General features: G+C 47.0%; 2 protein-coding genes across 9 annotated transcripts in view; one reads left to right on the top strand and one right to left on the bottom strand.

Moving 5' to 3' along the window:
* Positions 1-15,739, bottom strand: part of PCDH10 (protocadherin 10) — a 114,419-nt gene extending 98,680 nt beyond the window's left edge. For 7 of the 8 annotated variants that reach the window (XM_040698767.2, NM_001396866.1, NM_001396867.1 and 4 more), the window contains exons 1-4: positions 11,839-15,739; positions 10,454-10,512; positions 9,773-9,879; positions 871-1,176 (exon numbers count right to left, since the gene is read on the bottom strand). In XM_040698767.2, coding sequence (XP_040554701.1) covers positions 871-1,176; positions 9,773-9,879; positions 10,454-10,512; positions 11,839-14,439 — 3,073 coding nt within the window. In that variant the 5' untranslated portion in view covers positions 14,440-15,739. Of the gene's footprint in view, positions 1-870; positions 1,177-5,033; positions 5,495-9,772; positions 9,880-10,453; positions 10,513-11,838 lie in introns of those variants that run through there. The other variant, XM_040698768.2, reaches the window with a different exon arrangement.
* Positions 15,740-16,206: 467 nt separating this feature from the next.
* LOC101750230 (translation initiation factor IF-2-like) overlaps positions 16,207-19,027 on the top strand; it is a 126,713-nt gene continuing 123,892 nt past the window's right edge. The window contains exons 1-2 of the mRNA XM_046940880.1: positions 16,207-16,325; positions 16,679-17,572. Coding sequence (XP_046796836.1) covers positions 16,207-16,325; positions 16,679-17,572 — 1,013 coding nt within the window. The remainder of the gene's footprint in view (positions 16,326-16,678; positions 17,573-19,027) is intronic.

Below are 19,027 nucleotides of genomic sequence, written 5' to 3'. Positions count from 1 at the left end.
ACTGACAAACACCAATATTACGTCAGTTGAAAGATGATCAGATGGAAGGCAAACAATTTTTTCTTCTTCCTTCCAAACCCTTAACATTAACTATGTAAATCATAGAATGGCATAGGTTGGAAGGGACCTTAAAGACTATCTAATTTCAACCCCTCTGCTATGGGCTGAGTTGCCAACTATTAGATCAGAGTCCTGTCCAGCCTGGCCTTGAACACCTCCATGGATGGGGCATCCACAGCACTGTCTGGGCAATTGGTTTCAGTGCCTCACCACTCTCTGAGTAAAGAAATTCTGCCTAACATGTAACCTATATTTCCCCTCTTTTAGTTTAAAGCTACTCCTCCTTATCAACATCAGACCACGTAGAAAGTCAATCCCCCTTGTGCTTATAAGCTCCCTTCAAGTACTGGAACAGTTACTTTAAAATAATTCTGAGGACACTGCTCAAAAAATAAAGAGAAGTTCCTGGGACAGTTGAAAAAAGAATTAAAAAAAACAAACAAAACCCTTCACTTGACTTAATTTTCTTCTTTGAAAATGTCACCCTGGCAGTATCTATATGTAAAAAATCTAATCATGAAAACTTTGGAAGTAATTCAGGATCCAAAAACAAATTTGAGCAACTCCCTCACTGATCAGTTGATGCTTTTGCTGTTGACTATGATGTCATACTAACAAGAATCAAGGTTTTGTCTTTTAAAAAAACACTGAATAACACCTTCTTCGGTGGTGCCTCAATCCAAGGGAAGTCACTTTCCCCTACTGCTTCTAAAATTGTGTTTGTGTTATTCCTATAATGAATAGGAGAAAGAGCTAATTTTTATTCCCACAAAGGGAACACTTTCATACAGCCTTCTGAATAGTACTTACTCAAATATGGTGGTTTGTAAGGCGCTCGTGTATTAGACAGCAGTCCATCCAACTCCTTCCTCTCCAGAGTGCTGTGAAGAGACTTCTCTTTGCCGAAGGTGGAGAAGGACCTTTCTGCCCCCGGCTGGGCTTCTGGTGTTTCAAACACTTCAGTGTCTGGAACGGAGTCCATGCCAGGTACATGCAGATTGCTGCGGTAATCTGCAGCTTGGCGTCCGTCAGATGGGACAAAGGAAGGCATCCAGCACCGATCTGAATGGCCCAGTGCTTTACATTCCTCTGTGCAATTGGAGAAGAGATCCATGCCTGAAAGCATGAGAGAAAATGAAACTACAGATATAAGCTTCAGCATCACGAACTGACAGCTGACAGATATAAAAAAAAAAAAAAAAAAAAAAAAGGTTATGCTGAGAGTAAAAGAGATCTCATAAGAACTTCTTCTACCTTCATCACAAAAAAAAAAAAAAGCAAGAAAAAAATCTGAATGTCCAGTCTTCAGCATTCAACACCATTTAATAAGCATAAATAAATGCTAGAATGTCACACACACACAGAGGTGTCACAGGAAGAAAGGTACTGATGGATCTATCTTGCAAAATAACTTGTAGGTCTTTCTGTTTAGAACTCATTTCATTAAAGATCAGTTCTACTTGCAGACAATGCCTGTGCTTCACCAGTCATAAATACTTGTTTAAGAACAAGTGTTTAAGAGCAGTTGAAGGAATTGTTTATACATAAACTTATTCCTCACCAAAGAAATTATATGACCTGATTGAGTAATCACAGATCTCAATTATGAAAATGAAGTATTAGTCTTATAAATTAATTATCTATATACATACAGATAGAGCCTATTGTTACTAAGAGCAGATCCTACAGAGTTGGAATCCAGCCTATAAGTGATCAAGATGGCTTACTAAATCAATCACTATGAGTTTTCACTGCTACAGCAACAGTTCTTACTATCTTGTCATCCAAGTAAAGGGATGGAATCCTATGTTAAATTAGCAGTACCTTAATTAGCACTCTGAAGGTAGCTGTAGTGCAGTGCAACACAGCCATGGATACTACTGACAGAATTGTTAGTGCTTCCCTTATATCAGCAAACACCTATCCCTGCGAACATAAAACTGTTTGCTTATAAATGCTTTAATACCATTAAAATTTCATATGACAAGCAAATGCTTCCATTGTTGACTACCTTAAGATGAACAGTCCAAAAGAATATTTCCTGACAGTGATTCACTAAGCTGTTGGATTCTACTTGTTTTGAGAGGAATAGTGTAGGAAATCATAGGCATATTTTAAAATAAATATTAAGGTCTCCAAGTCATTGTTCAACATCACACAGAAAAGCAAAACAGTGAAGAAATGTCTCCTTCTTGAACTTAGAAAGATGTGTCTTAAAACGGGTGTATGTCAAGACTGAACTAAATCTGTTATAAGAATTACATTTACAAGCATTTCATTAGAATTACAAAAACAAAACAAAAAAAACACAACAAACAAACAAACATTCAACTTGCAGGAGAAATAGAAAAAAAATAGAAAAGCTTTAATAAGATTCGTGCACTGTAGCTCGTTCACCAGCCTACACCACAAAGAACTTGATTAGTTTGATCTCCTATGTGAGGATTAGAGTATTAAGAATGCTATCACTATTTTAAACTGTTGATTTGTTTTCTATTAATAATATTATTGTGTTATCTCACACTAAAGGAAACAAACTCTTCAGCAAGCAAGACCCCTTTTGAGCTACCAACAAGCACTTAAGAAATAAAATCTGCCTCCTATACAGACTAAAGAAAAAAGAAAGAAGGGGGAAAAAAGCTTTTTACCTCAGATTAATCTCACTGCATCGACTTATTAATTTTAAATTAAGTAATATACAATGTCAGGTCCTGTTTTGATTAGAACCTTGCATTGATAATTGGCACACAGAAGTCTGAAAATAAATTACTGATCAGTGAACTGCTGAAGAATGTAAACTTGAACTGCAGGTATGATTAAACAATCAGATGAAGATCATTATGCAAGGTGTAGAAACTGTATCGTTCTACATTCTGTAATGGCAGTAGCTATTGAAGACTGAAGAGAAAGTAAAGAATCATGCTTCCTGGGAAGAAATGTATATATAACCACATCTCTAAAAGCATGTGCATGTGCACATGTATCTTATTACAGAAGTATTTGAATAAAAATCTCTCTCATGCAAGAAAATACATACTTTAAAAAACAAACTTTTTTGCTGTTGAGAACATTTTAGCGATGACACTAAAATGAATCTTCTGTTTTTTTCAGGCTACATAGCAGTTACACATACACCAGAAATGGCCCTGCTTCTAAAAGAGAATTGATTACAATTACATTTTGCTAACAGTATATCGATGACCATACCCATTCATCCCTTCTGAAAGAGCAGGGGAAATACAGAAAAAAAGAATGGATGAATGTTAAATTACATGCTTATGTCAATGGGAAGGAAGACATTATTATAATGTTGCCTTCAAGATATATAGATATAGATATTCAAGGATAGATCCTTTTTTTCTCTTCATGAGTTTTTATTTCTCCTGGAAAATTACCCTCCATTTCACTATTTTGTTTTCACATCAGTTGCTAAACGGCAAAAATTCTAAACCCAAATGTTACTTTTTAGTTCACTTTTGAACACTGCTTGTCTATGACAGTGCACAGCATAGTATTACATAACAGCTTATAAAAGAGATGTTATAGCCTCCATAAATCAGGATTTTGAATAAACGAAGTAATGAATGTAGGGGATATAAAATGTAAGCTCAAAGTTTCCCTCTGCTGAAAGCAGATGAGAACTTTTAAAGAAAATATATGTATAAACACCCCTGAATTTCAATATCCACTAATACATACCTAGAAAGTAAATACTTGATAATAAATGTACAAAGATGACTGGGATGAATACTGCTACTCCTTGAATCAGTCACAACATTCCCTAAGAGGTTAATGGGTGCAGAATGAAGCAGTTGGTTTTAATATTTTGAAAGAAAGTAAATTCAAAATATCAGACTGTTTCTGAAATCTCTGGGCACCTACATTTATTTTAACTGACTGTGATATAGGTTATTCTTCCTCCACCTTTTTCCTGTGGGTCACAGTATAGAACTGTGTTTTTTTTTTTAATTAAAAAACATTTTTAATAGGGTGGATGATGAGAGAGGAGGAAAAGCTGCTTGCTAAATTTGTAGAAGGAAGAATATAAAATGTTAAGTTAATAAGACATTTAGCACAGAACTCCCTCTTACATCAAGAATCATGTTTTTGATTTATAACAGAAAGGATGGTTCAGCAGTGTAACACGTCCATCTCATCTCTCTCATAAATCTGCTTCTATGTATGTAGTATGAACAGAACTATCCATCATTATTTTAAATCCACATTAAAGAAAAATGTTTTATATTTTTCACTTACTTACATTAGATGTTGCATGCAGATAAACTGCGATTTTAGAGGTGACTCTGCATTATGAATTTTAAATGTCCTTTGAAGATAAAAATAGATAGTATAGAGTACTGAAGAGCTGAAAATTGATAAGCTTTTTGCTATTCCAAATACAGCATACATACATACAAAAGCTCATGGCAAAGGTGAACATTTATCTAGAAAGGCAGCGGGCAATACGAGCTTTTGCATAATATAACTTTGCAGATTTTGAATCCAAACAAGCCTCTGCCCTTCCCTCAAAGGAAACTAAAAAGAAAGAAAGGAGTTAAATACTAAGTTTTATATCTGCGTCTGAATTTCCTGAGCTCAGGTGCTTTGAATCCAATACTTGGCAGCGCTGCTTTTCTAAAGCGTATTCCCAATTTGCTTCCTTTTCATATTTCTGAAGGAGAAAAGCAAAATTTCTGTGTGCCTGAATTCTAATTGATTTGAAAGACGATTTAAGATCAAAGTGAAAAGTAAGCCTACAACCATTTTTAAATAATTTATTTTTTCTTAATTTAAATAAAGGAGAAAAGCCACCTACCAAGCCTTTAGAGTAATGAGTGAACACATTCATATACACATTACTGAGTAACTGATATAATCAAAAGAAAAAAAAGAAAAAATGTAAATTAAATGTTGACAAAATATTTTTGTAGTTTTGTTATTGAGAGGCGTTTCCCAAAGTTTGTCCTTTTTTTTTTTCCCTCATAAATTTATCTTTTCTGTAGAACTAAATGGCATTTGTTGCCTCTTCAGTTGTAGCTTTTTAAACGTTATTTGGGAGGTAGGTGTGATATAGGGAACGAGGACTTCTTTTTGAAACTCCATTAGCAGATCAGATACCTGTTTGGTTGGGTTGGATTATCCCTGAGCAAGTTACTAATTTCTCAGTGAGTCATGTTTTCATGTCTGTAAATAAGGATAATGATTTTAACCTTCTTTGTGGAAGACTATCTACTGAAGAAATTGACTTCATGAAACACGGTTATTATCATTCTCACTTGTTAAGTAATTGGTGTGCTGCCTTGGATAAAAATGACTTTATCTGCGTGTGAACATGAAAAAAAGTCTTAAAGATCTTCGATAGTCAGCTCTTCCAAATCTCAACTTCAAAGCCCTGTCTGGACCATTGAGATGTGAACATTATTAAGCATGAAGCCTAGAAGAAAGAAAAAAACAAACAAACAAAAACCTCACCTCAGTTCAAGTCAAAGTGCTTTTCTAAGCCATCGTAATACTTGATGTTTAACTCTCACTTCATCCAAGATAGACTGTTAGCCCAAGTGATCTTCAAAACAGGATTTACCTGTCACTCTGAACAGACTTTGAAGCAATGCTGGTTTTCTCTGTCCCTTTACCACCAAAATTCTCATTTAGACTTCTCAAGTTCTTGTCTCCATGAAAACTGAAATGCCACAGCTATTCTACATCCTAGCAGTAATGCCTACTAGCCTTCTTGAGGTTTACAAAGTCTATACAGAAAAGGTGTAAGGTAAAGTTTCACTCTATGTCTTTGCATTAGACCCCTAACGATTCCCTTCATAAAGTTCAGTAATAGAAATCCGATTTCAGATCTCAGGCAATCACCAATGCGTACTGCCCAGTGCAGTACAATCTACTGAGTAGGTAGTAAAAAAAAAAAAAAAAAAAAAAAAAAGTTGATGCATTTTGTAATATATAACATACAGTATATGTACTTAGCTTCTCATCTTGGATATTCCTTCCTGAAGTATACCTCAGAAATCAGGCCTATTCAGTGAAAATAAGGAAATAAAGGTAATACTGCAAAGAACTCTGCATGTCTGATGTGAGAAAGCTGAGTAGCTAGTCACCAACCAAACGAAATAAATTGATGGCAAAAGTCCAGATCTTACAGGACAGGTGTCTAATCACACAATTTAAACATACACACACACAGAGTACTAATTGGCACCCAAGTCAGCAATTCCACATGGGAGGCCAAGAATTTAATCAACCATGGGAAATAAACTAACCTCAAGCTTAGAAATGACTCCTGCAGAACATGATTGAAATACTGTGTGTTAATAATAGGTAGTAGTGTTGCATTAGTTGCATTTGTTCCTCAACAAACTAACTGCTTTTGTCTCAACAATTTTCAGATAGAGAAGAAGAGCACAAGTAATTAGTGCACTCATTTGGTGTTAGAGAAACCCTCACTCTGGTAGCCAAAACTTATTACATGACCCTAGGAAAGCCATTTCTTTTTCCCCCAAGAAGCTCAGATCCTTACCCTACCTACATGGAATGATTATTCAAACCAGAAAAATTAGGTTCTTTAACAGTTTTGAGTATCCCACTATATGGCATTCTCTGCTAAACACTGATGATAGTCCTTTCCTAGTTCATAGATGGGAAGGTAGCTAAGAATGTAGATAATAATAATAATGCATTCAAGTGTTACCTTGATGGGAACAGTATGAATCCCTTACAGGCATTCAGAACATTTTAAACCATGATTAAATCACTATCAAGAAAACATACTCTGCCAAAAGGTGACCTAGAATCTTATTTCAAAACATAATAGGGCATTTTATGCCACACAGAACAGCTTAGTGCAGATTTTTTGTCAATAATTTTGCAAGAGTCATCTACGACACTGTGATAGATTTTCATCTTGCATGTTTACCTTCCCAACTAATAATTCATCATGCCTTTGACAGTCAGCTTGCCTAGCAATGGACTACTATGGACCAGCTATGTGTATGCCACAGGACTGTTTGCTGGTAACAATAACAGAAGTAGTACACAGAAGATGAAAAGTTTGTTTTGTGAGCAAAATATTGCCGAATAAAAGTTGGTAGGAAGTAAGTTGTATTGTTTGACAAGTCTTATCAGCTAAACATTTTCAGATAAGAATACACTGCTTTTGAAAACAAACACTATTCTGTATGGTATTAGGAAATGTCTTTTAAAAAATTATCAACCACTGTGTTTTCTTTTAATAATTCAGATAGAATTGATTATATAGCAACAGAATGACTGAAAAAATGAGAAGGGATTCCCTCAGACATTCCCTCTAGACATTCAAGATCAAACAAGATTTATGCTTTTTTCTTTTTTTTTTAATAACATTAATCACTAAAAGCTAATAGCAAGAGTGAAGTCTTGATATCAAAATATCTTGCCATCACATACGTCAAAGGGCACATTCTTTGAATCATGACAGCACAGTTCAGCCCCAAACTTACAAAAAAGCTGTATCACACATTGGTAGAAAACATGAGCAGTTTCGTCAGATGGCTGTATTTAAATATTTACTTGGAAAACCAGCATTCTAAAAATTGCTCATGCTAATTACTCCAAAAGCACAGCACCAATATATTAAATCAGAAATTCTGTATATTTGAGGTTTCAGTTAAAACTATTAATTGTGAGCAGCCTAAGACTAACTGTCAGCTTTCATTATTTCATACGTATTCACCATTTAAGTTACAGTTCATAAATCACACCATAATCTTAAATAAATTGAGATTATTTTGGAAATATAATTTTTTCTCCCTATTTATTAAAGTAGGAATAATAAAAATAAGGAATTTACCCATTTAGGAAACAAATGTCAAGTCTGACAATAGTTGCAGTGTTCATATCTGAGATAGACTACTTGTAAAATTGGAAGAATAAAGAGCAGAGGCACAACAATAACAGTACTGGATGCAACTAAAAGAAAATAGCTTTCAGTTGATGTGCAACTGTATGATTATATTCCCACCATCAGTCAAATCCAGTCCCTTCTGCAGATGTTTGTACTTTTCTCTCCTGTTTGGTTATTATGGTTCATTATGTTGAGGGACTAAACTGATTGAAATTTTCACTGAGATGACTGCTGCAGTAAAATGCGTAAAAGAGAAAAAAAACAAATGCAGGGAGGGCAAGGAGGGGAGGGAGTTTTTTATCACGCAGTAGCGGGTTGCTGCATCAGAAAGAGTGCAAAAGAATGGGTGGGGGAATCTAAATGCATGGCTTTTTAAGACAACAATAAATCATACGCCATATATAGCCCAAAAATGAAAGAGGCTCTGTGTTCAGATGTAAACTTCTGGCAAGACATGGTTTGTTGTCAGGTTCCCAGACACAAAATAGGCACTCTGTTCATTTAGCATGAAGCCCTGCAAGAAGCAGGGAGCTCCGGAGACTCTTGGCTCTTCTCAGTCTCATTAGGTCTGCATATTAATGACTTGCAGCAATATAAAGGGGCCCTGTACCAGCCTCCTCTTCCCCTTGGTTTCTGGGTTTCCCATCATTAAGGGAACAGTGACCATAGCAGAAGGAAAATAGAGGATACTAACATGCAGGAGATGCTGCACTGCTATGACAGCACCGAGTTCCTTGCCCTGAAATCTTTCAAGTCAGGGGTCAGGAAAAAAAAAAAAAAAAAGCCCCACCACCAACAGAAATAAAAATAAAAACAGGAAAACGGGAGAAACTCAGGCAGTATTTTGTATGACATACTGGTAGCAAATCCTGATACACAGAGCATAGAAGAAACAAGGGGAAAGAATCACTGTATTGAATCACTGAATCAAGACATACCAGACCTTTGGAAACTGCGGGAGGGAGGAAGGCAAAAGCATTTGTGGCTAAAATGCAGTGTGGGGGTAAGAATGAATTCCAGTGCATAGACTCTAAACAAAAAGTGTGCCTTTCAGAGGAAAGCTGACAGTAAGAGAGTAAAGACAGCAAGCTGTACACATAGGAATAACACTGCAATGTATACAGTTTCTAAGTGATTCAAACCATGGCTATATCATAATCTCTTAAAGCATTTATTTCCTTTGTATGGATTGAAAGAAATATATTTAAGAATATCCTACCCTTACTAGCATGGAGATCACTTATATTATATGGTTCATTAATTTGAATTAAAAAACAGTCCTTTAAAAATGCTAAGGTATTCCACATTCAGAACACCCAATGTGTCTCCAGTCTCTCTGAGCAAAAATCCTCAGAGTCTGGCTGTCATTCAGTCAGCTGGTTCATTCTTTCCCCTGGGAACTCCCCTTGCACTTCATGCTGCCATGCCAGCTGAAGTGCCTACTAAACAGAGTTGCCTAGTGCTTTGAAATCTTGCAAATCTACGGTTGAGAAAAAAACAAACAAACAAAAAAAAAACCATCATCATAAAATGTACAAGAACTTTGTTTTTACATGCAGGAAGTTTTGCTACAGCCAATGACATAGAAAAACACACTCCAAACCCCCAAGATCAAAAGAATTAAGCTCTGCCCCTTGAATGCACTGTGTTCAAAATTGTCTCCTTGTCCAGATCACCATAATGGCAAGCTGACCTCAACCCAGCCTTCCATGCAATGTGCTTATGTGATTTTGTGCCACTCATGTTTTACATTCGTACAGGTAACTCTTCCTTCTAGTCTTCCTACTTACAGATCGACTATTTCCACTTTCTTATCAGACTTACCAGAGGATTGACCTCGATTAGTGGCATCATGATCACTGTCTCCTTGCTCACTGTCTCCATGACCACTGTCCTTAGAGCTTACTATGTCTGCTTCCTGGAATGCAGAACTAGACACAGAAACATCTTTACATTAGAATAAACATTAAAGAGGAACTCATAAAACATTCTTCTGCCATCACATGGCCAAACAAGGTGCTGCAGTCGCTCACCCCTGCCTTGTACCTCTGCAGAGCAGCGCAGCTCTGTCCACCATGAATAAAACTTGCCTTTTCAAACATTGGCAGCCTAGCCCAAACGGTCAGTAGGCATTGCCACTCCGTCTGCTTTTCACGTAATTGGTATAAATAGTTCGGAATCATTGACGTAAGCTGGATGGCAGAAATTTGACTTAGAGAAGCCAATGTTATAAGCAAGACTCTACAGAAGGATTCATAAGTATTTAAAGGATGTTTTAGACTAATAAAACATGAGGTTTTGTTCTCTTTTCAGATGACTTTGAAACCAATTCAAAAAAGCAGTAATTCGTACTCATTTACTTGACAGTGTTTTATTTCATATGTCTACATACATCCATTTTCCCGCTGCTTTGCTACTGTTTTACATCTGCAGTAAACACATTTCTGCATCACATTCACACTTGCCAAAGCACGCATTATGAAAACATGACTAAGGAGCTCATACCTGTTTACCCGTCGGGGTCTGTCAACTAGATAACTGAGCTCAGCACGCTGATGTTTCGTCTAGGAAAAAAAAAAATATTGAGAAATATTTGAACACTTGGTATTTCTGTAACCGACATCAGAAAACACACAAGAGCAGCTCTTCATATTCACTGTAAATGGTACTGTTTAGCTGCAAGTAGGCCTACACAGTCTATTTCTGGGATGTATGAAGAAATAAAAACAGCCAAATACTCTTCTTCACACATATGGGAAAGCGTGGGGGATTTTTTCCCCCCAGGTTCTTTGGGATGAGATTCTGACACGTTTTCTTACAGTGCATGCTGCCAAGCCAAACTATTTCTAGAGTTGTGTACCACTTGCTCTGAGACAAAACTTATTGTAATCTGGTTTTCAGCCTGTGTTCAATTCCAGTATATAAAAATAGGGAGACAGTATTGTTATTGCACACTAAGGAAGAAAATACATCAAGACAGCCTTGAGTGCTCAAAACGGCAACAGAAGGCAGAGCTATACAGACATTTTGAGGGAAAGTCAATGTTAAAAGCCAATACGAGACACTGCACTGCAGAACTTATCCAGCTTTAGAAAATATCATGCAACCCGCGTCAGCCAGACTGGACAGAGTTCAGGTTTCAGTATTCACATTAAGAGAGTTTTGTTTTCCACAGCACACGAGCAGAGAGACGCCAATAGCATGTAGGAGCTAACACAGAGAAAACGATTAACAGGAGAGCATTATGACAGCCATATGCTGGGACAGAAATTCTCTACACACTGGGCAACACAACACAGACAACGTGTTTAACGAGAGGAAGCTGTAAATCTCTGCATAGAATTTCATGGCAACTCTTTCACGATGCTTTTCTTTGCAAACACGGCTTTGAGTTATAAAGCGAGAGAGGAAAGAAGAGTCAATTAATAGACCCTAATTCACACATTAATTAAAGCTCCTGCTAACTGCAGAGATTTTCACACTCCCAGAAGGGGGTTCCCCCATAGCCTTTCTCGCACATGATAAGGTTCCAGGGGGGAGTGTTGGGGGAAGAGGCGTGGGAGGAAAGTGCAGTTTTAAGAAACTCAGAAGCGCCATCCTCCCCCACTAGCCGCCTGCAGCCAATGGCTCGGAGACCCCCAGTGCTGCTCTACAGGGGCGGGGGCGGGCCCGACCGAGCCGCCCTTCGGTGCGGGGGCTCCCGGCCCTCACCCCTCCCGCTCCTGCAGCCGGCAGGTGAATCAGAACGGGGAGGCAGGCAGAGCGTCTTCCCCGCCGGGCAGCGGCTTCGTTAGCCGACGCGGGAGCGCAGCGGCGCGGGGCAGCGGTGCGGCCGGTGCCCGAGGGTCCCCCAACGGCCGCCAGGGGCCCGGCGCGCGGCCCGGCCTTACCTCGCTGGACAGGATGCTGCCGTTGGAGATGATGTCGGGCTGCTGGTCGGCGTAGCCGGTCACGATGGCCCCACAAGGGTTGTGCTCTGCGTCGGTGCTGCGGGAGGGGCTGCAGGGCTTGAGGAACATCAGGTCGGTCTTGGCGGACTCGGGCGTGAGGCAGACCTGGTAGCAGTAGTTCTGGTTGTGGTGGTGGGAGCCGAAGCTGCCCGACTCCTCCACCGGCACCTGCGCCGGGTTGCTGGGCGCGTTGGAGCTCTGCACCAGCATGATGTCCGACTTGCTGAGCTTCTTCTTGCGGGCCCGCGCCTGGCGGCTGCAGCAGGGGCAGCAGCAGCAGCAGCCCAGGCAGCAGTCGCTGGCCAGACAGGTGTAGATGTTGAGCTTCTTCTCCTTCTGGCAGCGCACGGCCAGCACGATCATGGCCAGCAAGAAGATGAACGAGACGGAGCCCAGGGCGATGATGAGGATGAGGGTGAGGTCGAGCGAGGTGTCCCCCCCGGAGCGGCTGGGCCGATGCTCTCCGCCGCCTCCGCCGCCCCCCGCGCCCACCCCCGCACCCAGCGCTCCGCCGCCGCCGCCGCCGGGCCGCTCGGCCGCGCCGTCCACCAGCACCACCTGGATGGCGGCGGTGGAGGAGAGCGGCGGCTGCCCGTGGTCGCGCACCTCGACCACCAGGTCGTAGGGCCGCTGCGGGTCGCGCTTGGCCGGCACCCTGCGCGCCGTGCGCAGCTCGCCCGTGCGCCAGTCCATGCGGAAGAGGCTGGCCTCGTTGCCTCGCACGATGCTGTAGGTGAGGCGGGCGTTGTCGCCGTCGTCGGCGTCCACCGCCGCCACGCGGCTGACCAGGTAGCCCGGCTCGGCGCCGCGCGGCAGCACCTCCCGCGCCGGGGTGCCGTTGCGGCCGGGCAGCGGGCTGACGATGGCGGGAGCGTTGTCATTCTGGTCCACGACGATGATATTGACGGTGGCGTTGCCGGCCAGCGGCTGCGGCTCCTCGCCGGCGTCGCGAGCCTCCACCTGGAAGCTGAACTCCTTGAGCTGCTCGTAGTCGAAGGAGCGGAGCGCGTAGAGGAAGCCGTTCTCGGAGTTGATGGAGACGTAGGTGAAGACTGACATGCCCTGGATCTGGCTCTCCAGGATGGAGTAGGCGAGCTGGGCGTTGGCGCCCTGGTCCCGGTCGGTGGCGCTGACGGCGTAGATGTAGGCGCCGGGCACGTTGTTCTCGCTCACGTACACCTGGTAGACGGGCTGGCTGAAGCGCGGCGCGTTGTCGTTCACGTCGCTCACCCGCACCTGGATGGACTTGCTGGTGCTGAGCGGCGGTTCGCCGCGGTCCCGCGCCACCACCGTCAGCGTGTAGGCGTCGCCGCCCGGCTGCTCGCGGTCCAGCGGCCCCTCGGTGACGATGGTGTAGTAGTTCTTGAAAGAGCTCTTGAGGCGGAAGGGCGCGTCGCCCTGCAGCAGCTCGCACTGCACCTGCCCGTTCTCCTCCGAGTCGCGGTCCGAGACGCTGAAGAGGGCCACCACGGTGCCCGGCGCCGCCGCCTCGCTCACCGCCTCCTTCACGGTGGAGAAGCTGATCTCGGGCGCGTTGTCGTTGGCGTCCAGCACCCGCACCAGCACCTTACAGTGCGCCGGCACGGCGTTTGGCCCCAGGTCCTTCGCTTGCACGTACACCTGGTACACGCTGCTCTCCTCGTAGTCCAGCTCGCCGCTCACCTCCAGGCGCCCGGTGCGCGGCGCGATGCCGAAGAGCTCCCGGGCGCGGGCCGAGATGTGGCTGCTGAAGGAGTAGATGACCTCGCCGTTCTGCCCCTCGTCGGGGTCGCTGGCGTTGAGCTGCAGCACCAGCGTGCCCGGCGGCGAGTTCTCTGGCAGCGACACGGTGTAGACGGGCTGCTCGAAGGCGGGGACGTTGTCGTTGGAGTCCAGCACCCTGATGGTGAGCAGGGCGGTGCCGGTGCGCTGCTGGGGCTGTCCGCCGTCCACCGCGGTCAGCACGTAGCGGTGCACCGCCTGCTGCTCGCGGTCCAGCGGCTTGTCCAGCACCAGTTCGGCGAAGCGGTTGCCGTCGCCCTGCGTCTGCACGTCGAGTGAGAAGTAGCTGTTGGGAGTGATCTCGTAGGTGCGCAGAGAGTTGGTGCCCACGTCGGGGTCGAAGGCGCTCTCCAGGGGGAAGCGGGTGCCCGGCGTGGCGCTCTCCGAGATCTCCACGGTGAGGTCGGGCTCGGGGAAGGAGGGTGGGTTGTCGTTGATGTCCAGCACCTCGATCTCCACCCGGAACAGCTCGAGGGGGTTCTCCAGGAAGACCTCCAGGTGCAGCAGGCAGGAGGGGCTCTGCTTGCAGATCTGCTCGCGGTCGATCTTCTCGTTCACGTAGAGTACCCCGGTCTCCAGGTTGAGCTCCAGGTAAGGGCTGCGGGAATTGGACGCCGTCTGGAAGCGGCGAGCCGAAAGTTTTGTAATGTCCAAGCCCAGGTCTTCGGCGATATTCCCCACGAACGTGCCATGCTCCTGTTCTTCCTGCACCGTGTAATGGAGCTGGCCGAGGGCCCCCTCCAGCATCCAGAGCGAGGCAAAGAGGAATAGCACGATCATCTCCAACGGGGAAAGAGATCCCCCCTCCCCAACGCCACCTCTTCCTCTTTTTCCAAAAGCCTCCACCACCTCCTCCTCCGAAAGCACACAGCACAGTGCGTGCGCCTGTGTGTGGATGTGTGTGCGCGACTCTGTGTGCGAGTGTGTGTGTGTGTCCGCGCCTGCGAGCGTGTGGCGAGAGAGGGAGCGGGGAGGGGGGGAAGGAAGGGGGGCTCCGGCTTAGGGGGGAGTGCGCTAGGTATTATTTCTTCTGAATCATGTTAAGATTTTTTTCACCCCCATCTCCCTCCTATTTGTTACGAGTATTATTGTTTCACACGCTGACCAAATGAAGAAGAAAGGCGTCCCCACTTCATCTGTGATCTTCGAAATCAATGGCCAACTAATAATAGCTATTAGCTGCCCGCATCTACAGACACACAGTAGCCCGCTTTTATTTATTCCGAGAGTCTTGGCACTGCACCGCGGCAGCAACAGCGGCGGCAGCAGCAGCAGCAAATCCCAGGGAAGAAAATTTTGTATTTCAGGATTGTCCTCGGTTTGTCTTCCTGGTGGGAGCCAGAGGGGGAGACGCTGCTGGCGGAGCCGGTGGACATGCCCTCTTCGGAGGCAAGAAAAAGGCAGAAAATCGCGAAATGAAAAAGAAAAAAAAAAAAAAAAAGAAAAAAAAACTATAACCCGCAAAAACGTTTCATATCAAAAACGGCAGAGAGCAGCTTCTCTACCCAAACTTTCATTCCCTGATTTCTCTGGGATTTCCTCTTTTTATTTAAAGATCTTAGATTTTTCTCTCTTCTATCAACAGTCTTTCATTTTCTTCTTTTATTGCTATTATTACGTTCATCATCATCACTCTGCGTTTTATGGACGTGCCGATCAGTTTTGCCTTTTTCCTCTCTTGCTGCTTTTGCGCCTAACCCCCTCTCTCTGCTTGCTGCTGCTGCTGCCGCTGCCGCCGCTCTCCTCCCGTCCCGGCTCCAGCCCGGCTCCGCTCCTCTGATCTCTGCCGGCAGTTTCTGAGCCGAGAGCGCTCGGCTTTGCTGTTTTTGCGCAGCGCTCGGCTCCTGCCAACCAATCAGCCGGCAGCAACGCCCCCGGGGGCGGCACCCTATTGGCCGCGGCGCACGTCAGGTTGGCTGCATCAGAGGCGGGCAGGCAGGCAGGCAAAGCAGCGCAGGCAGTAGAGGCAGTGCGGGCAGGGAAAGCGGGCAGCGTAGGCAGGCAGGCAGGCAGTGGAGACAGGGCGGACAGCGCGGGCGGGCGAGCAGGCAGGCAGCTAGCTAGCTAGCTAGCTAGCTAGGCAGCTATTCCCCTATTCCCCTGGCTAAGGGAAATCACCGCTCGTCATCAGCGCGCACACACGGGTAATGGTAAACAGCCATCTCCTTAGAGAGGGAGTTTCCACCAGCCACCAACTTTCCTTTCCAAGACGGAGCACGGCAGCACTGTTAGAAAAAAAAAAACCGTAAACAAAGGGAAACTTGAGAAGATTTTTCCCCCTCTTGGGCTGCCTTATCTAATTAGTTTGTGTGACAGTGGAGAAAGCGAGACTTTCCTTCCATCCGCGCGGTGTTTCCAGCTCCATCCAACCCCAGGTGCCACGGCCCCGTGCCGTTTCCCCCCACTTTATCTTTGGAATTCCCCCTCGCGGAACAGGAACGGGTGCGGGTGGGAGGGAAAGGAGCCCCGTGCCGCACGGGGGAAGGGCAGCGACTCGCTCTGTGTGTACGCGGTAGGGCAGCGAGAGGCTGCGAACGAAGAGCCGCGATGTGCTCGTTTTCCAGCGAGGGGCTCCATCCCGGGCAGCGCTGTCCCCAGTATTCCCCGGTGCCGCTGCGCGGATTCCGCCGAGGGCTCGGGGCCGGCATCGGCCACGCAACGCTCCGGTGCGGGGCCCCGCGGCTCACAGCCCTCTCAGCCTGGCATCCAGACAGCGCCAAATAGTCACTCCTTCCACCGGGCGCTGCCCGTGCCGCCGCGCCGGGTTCGGGCAGAGGGCTGGAGGCAGAGCAGGGCTGTGCTGGCGGCCCTGACGGGTTTCGTTACGGGCCGGGCCGTGCGCTTTGCAAAGCTCAAGTTACATTCTGTAACGTTACAAAATAATAAAAGAGAACAAAAGATTAAATGTAACTTCCCCCCCCCCCCCCCCCCCCCAAAATGTTGCTTTATTGTTTCTAAGGTGACATCACGCAGCAGGTGGGAACGGCTTCTGCACCACAGAGCGGTGACCCCGACCCAGCCGGGCAGCGAGTCCTCCCCGCGCACACTCCGCTGCTCTCCGCACTTTCCGTTGCGGTCGCGCAGCAACGCGTCACCCCCCGCGCAGCAGACGCATCCCCTCCGCCCTGGGGAGCGATGGGCCCGCGTCGAGGCGAGCCGCGGACAGAGCAGCCGCCAGCAGCTGCGTGACCCCGGCGTCACGCCCGGCGCGGGGACGCGGCGGTTGGCAGCGGGACGCGCGGGGCGATGACAGCCGCTCACGGCCGCCGGGGTCCCGCGGGGCTCAGCGCGTTAGGGGCGGAGGGCTCCGCGTCCCGCGCGACGGCCGTCGGCGGAACCCTCCCAGCGGCCAGCGGCCGCCCCCGCGCCGCCGCCGGCTCGGCCGCAATCGCGGACGTCGGGCGCCCCCCAGCGGCGGCAGCGCCGCACTGCGCCTCCCGGCTCCGCCCGCCGGCCCCGCGGGAGGAAGCGGAGGGCCCGGCCTCTCGGCACTTCGCCCCGTCCCCTCCCTGCCCGTTGCGGGCGGGGGTGCACGTTGCTCTGCCGACGGTCAGGGCGACCCAACGCCGGCCGTTACTCCAGGCCGGCGGTGGCAAAGGGACAGCGTGAAGCGGGTGCGGAAAGGCAGCGGCCGGGAGCGGGGAACCGTCGGTGCGGTGCGCCCCCGAGCGCCGCGCTGCCCCCGTAGCCTCGGCCGGCGTTTGCCACACAGCGGCTTTCCTCGGCAAAAGCCAGCGGCTGCGGGCGGGCGGTCGGTGCGGGGCCGCCGCTCAGCGGCCGCATACGGGGGAGCGGCTCGGAGCCCCCGGCACCCTGCGGCCGGGCGTCACCCACGCGTGGGGCGGGGGCGGCGGGACTCGGCCGGCAACAGCCGTCGAGGAAATCGGGACCGAGGAGCGGCGGGGCGGCCGAGGTGAGGGCGGCGGCAGGGCGTGATGCTCGGGGCAGAACCCGCACGGGAACGCGGATAGATGCATATTTATGCTTCTATGCGCGGCGCGAGCCGCCCCACTCCCGCCGCCCCCAGCGGGCGCTGCCGCGGGGCTCCGAGAGGGACCGCAGGTCGGCGCGCAGACCCCCGCCCGTCCCCCCGGCGCCTCCATTTTGTGGGTGCGCTCCCGGGCGGCTCCGCTGCCGCTCGTCTGTCCGCGCCGTATTAAACCCGGAGCGGTGAATTAAAAGCGCCGCTGATCTGAGGCAGCCCGCTAATGCGGAATGACAAATTGCATTTGGGCAATAACATGAACGAGAAAATGATTTATGGATTTTTCACGACGGTCTGAGCAAATGAAGGCGACATGAATTATACATCCTAATGTGCAGTATATCATTTTCTAATAACACTGTTTTAGTTCTAATGCTCTACGCCGCTCTCTTCGATAGGGGGTATTGATTAAATGAAAATTCAGAGGGCTGTCTTTAAACCGGGTGCGTATCTGCTGCAGGCACCGGCCGAGGTTTGTGTGTTTACCCATCGCTAATGCAGAGGGCTGCCACCAGACCCCTGGCACCGCGGCTTTCAGCTTTTCTATCTGTCATCATTTAATTCGGCAGTGACTTCACCAGATGAAGAGAGATCTCTCGTATCGCCGCGCTTAACCCCGTGCTGCGATCCAGAGATGTAAATAGATGGCATCAGGTCTGTAAACTCGTGGTGCAGGCGGGGATAGCGCCTTGGAAAGCCGTGTTCTGCTCTCTGCCAACATCCTCAGGTGCCTCCTTGGCACCCCAGAGGCTGCGGCTGCCAGGGGGGCATTTTTCTCACAAGGAGAACGTACAATAAATAATGCTACTGCTCAACCGGGACTTTGCTAGCATCTCCTTTTACTGTATTGCACTGATTTTCTTAAAGAGAAGAAAGTTATTTAACTCATGCACACTGGGAGAAAAACAGCATGAAAAGATGAGTGCATGTGCACAAGGGGTGAGAATAGCTGTCACTCGGGGTGGCTGAGCCCCAGGTTCAGCTTCATTACAGTGCCCCAAGCCCAAGGCTTCCAGCCTCATAGCTACATTCTCTTGCCCTTCAACACAGGGCAGTGATGAAGTCATAGCGACACGAGCAATGAATATTCCCAATTATTTCAGTGGTCCCTAGGCTAAAATCTTTCTTGACACTAAGGAAAAGCAAGACCTGCCCTTGTTTGAATTGGTTCAAAACAGAGTTGGGGAAGATGAGGTAGAGGATTTTTGCACTCATTTGGGGGTTAACGGATTATTTTTCATTACCGAAGTGCAGTATTTCAGTTGTTTTAAAACAAAAGGAGTCACATAAGTCAGAAATGCCCAAGTGCTGTATTTTGGATTGACCATATGCTTTCCTAACGTGGTTTGGGGAGTAGAATGCTGCTGCTCCCAACTGTTTAGT

Source organism: Gallus gallus, chromosome 4 (genome assembly GCF_016699485.2).
Source record: "Gallus gallus isolate bGalGal1 chromosome 4, bGalGal1.mat.broiler.GRCg7b, whole genome shotgun sequence".
NCBI classification, from domain to species: Eukaryota; Metazoa; Chordata; class Aves; order Galliformes; family Phasianidae; genus Gallus; species Gallus gallus.
The sequence above is the reverse complement of the archived record's forward strand: the minus strand, read 5'-3'. Positions and strand labels throughout refer to the sequence as shown.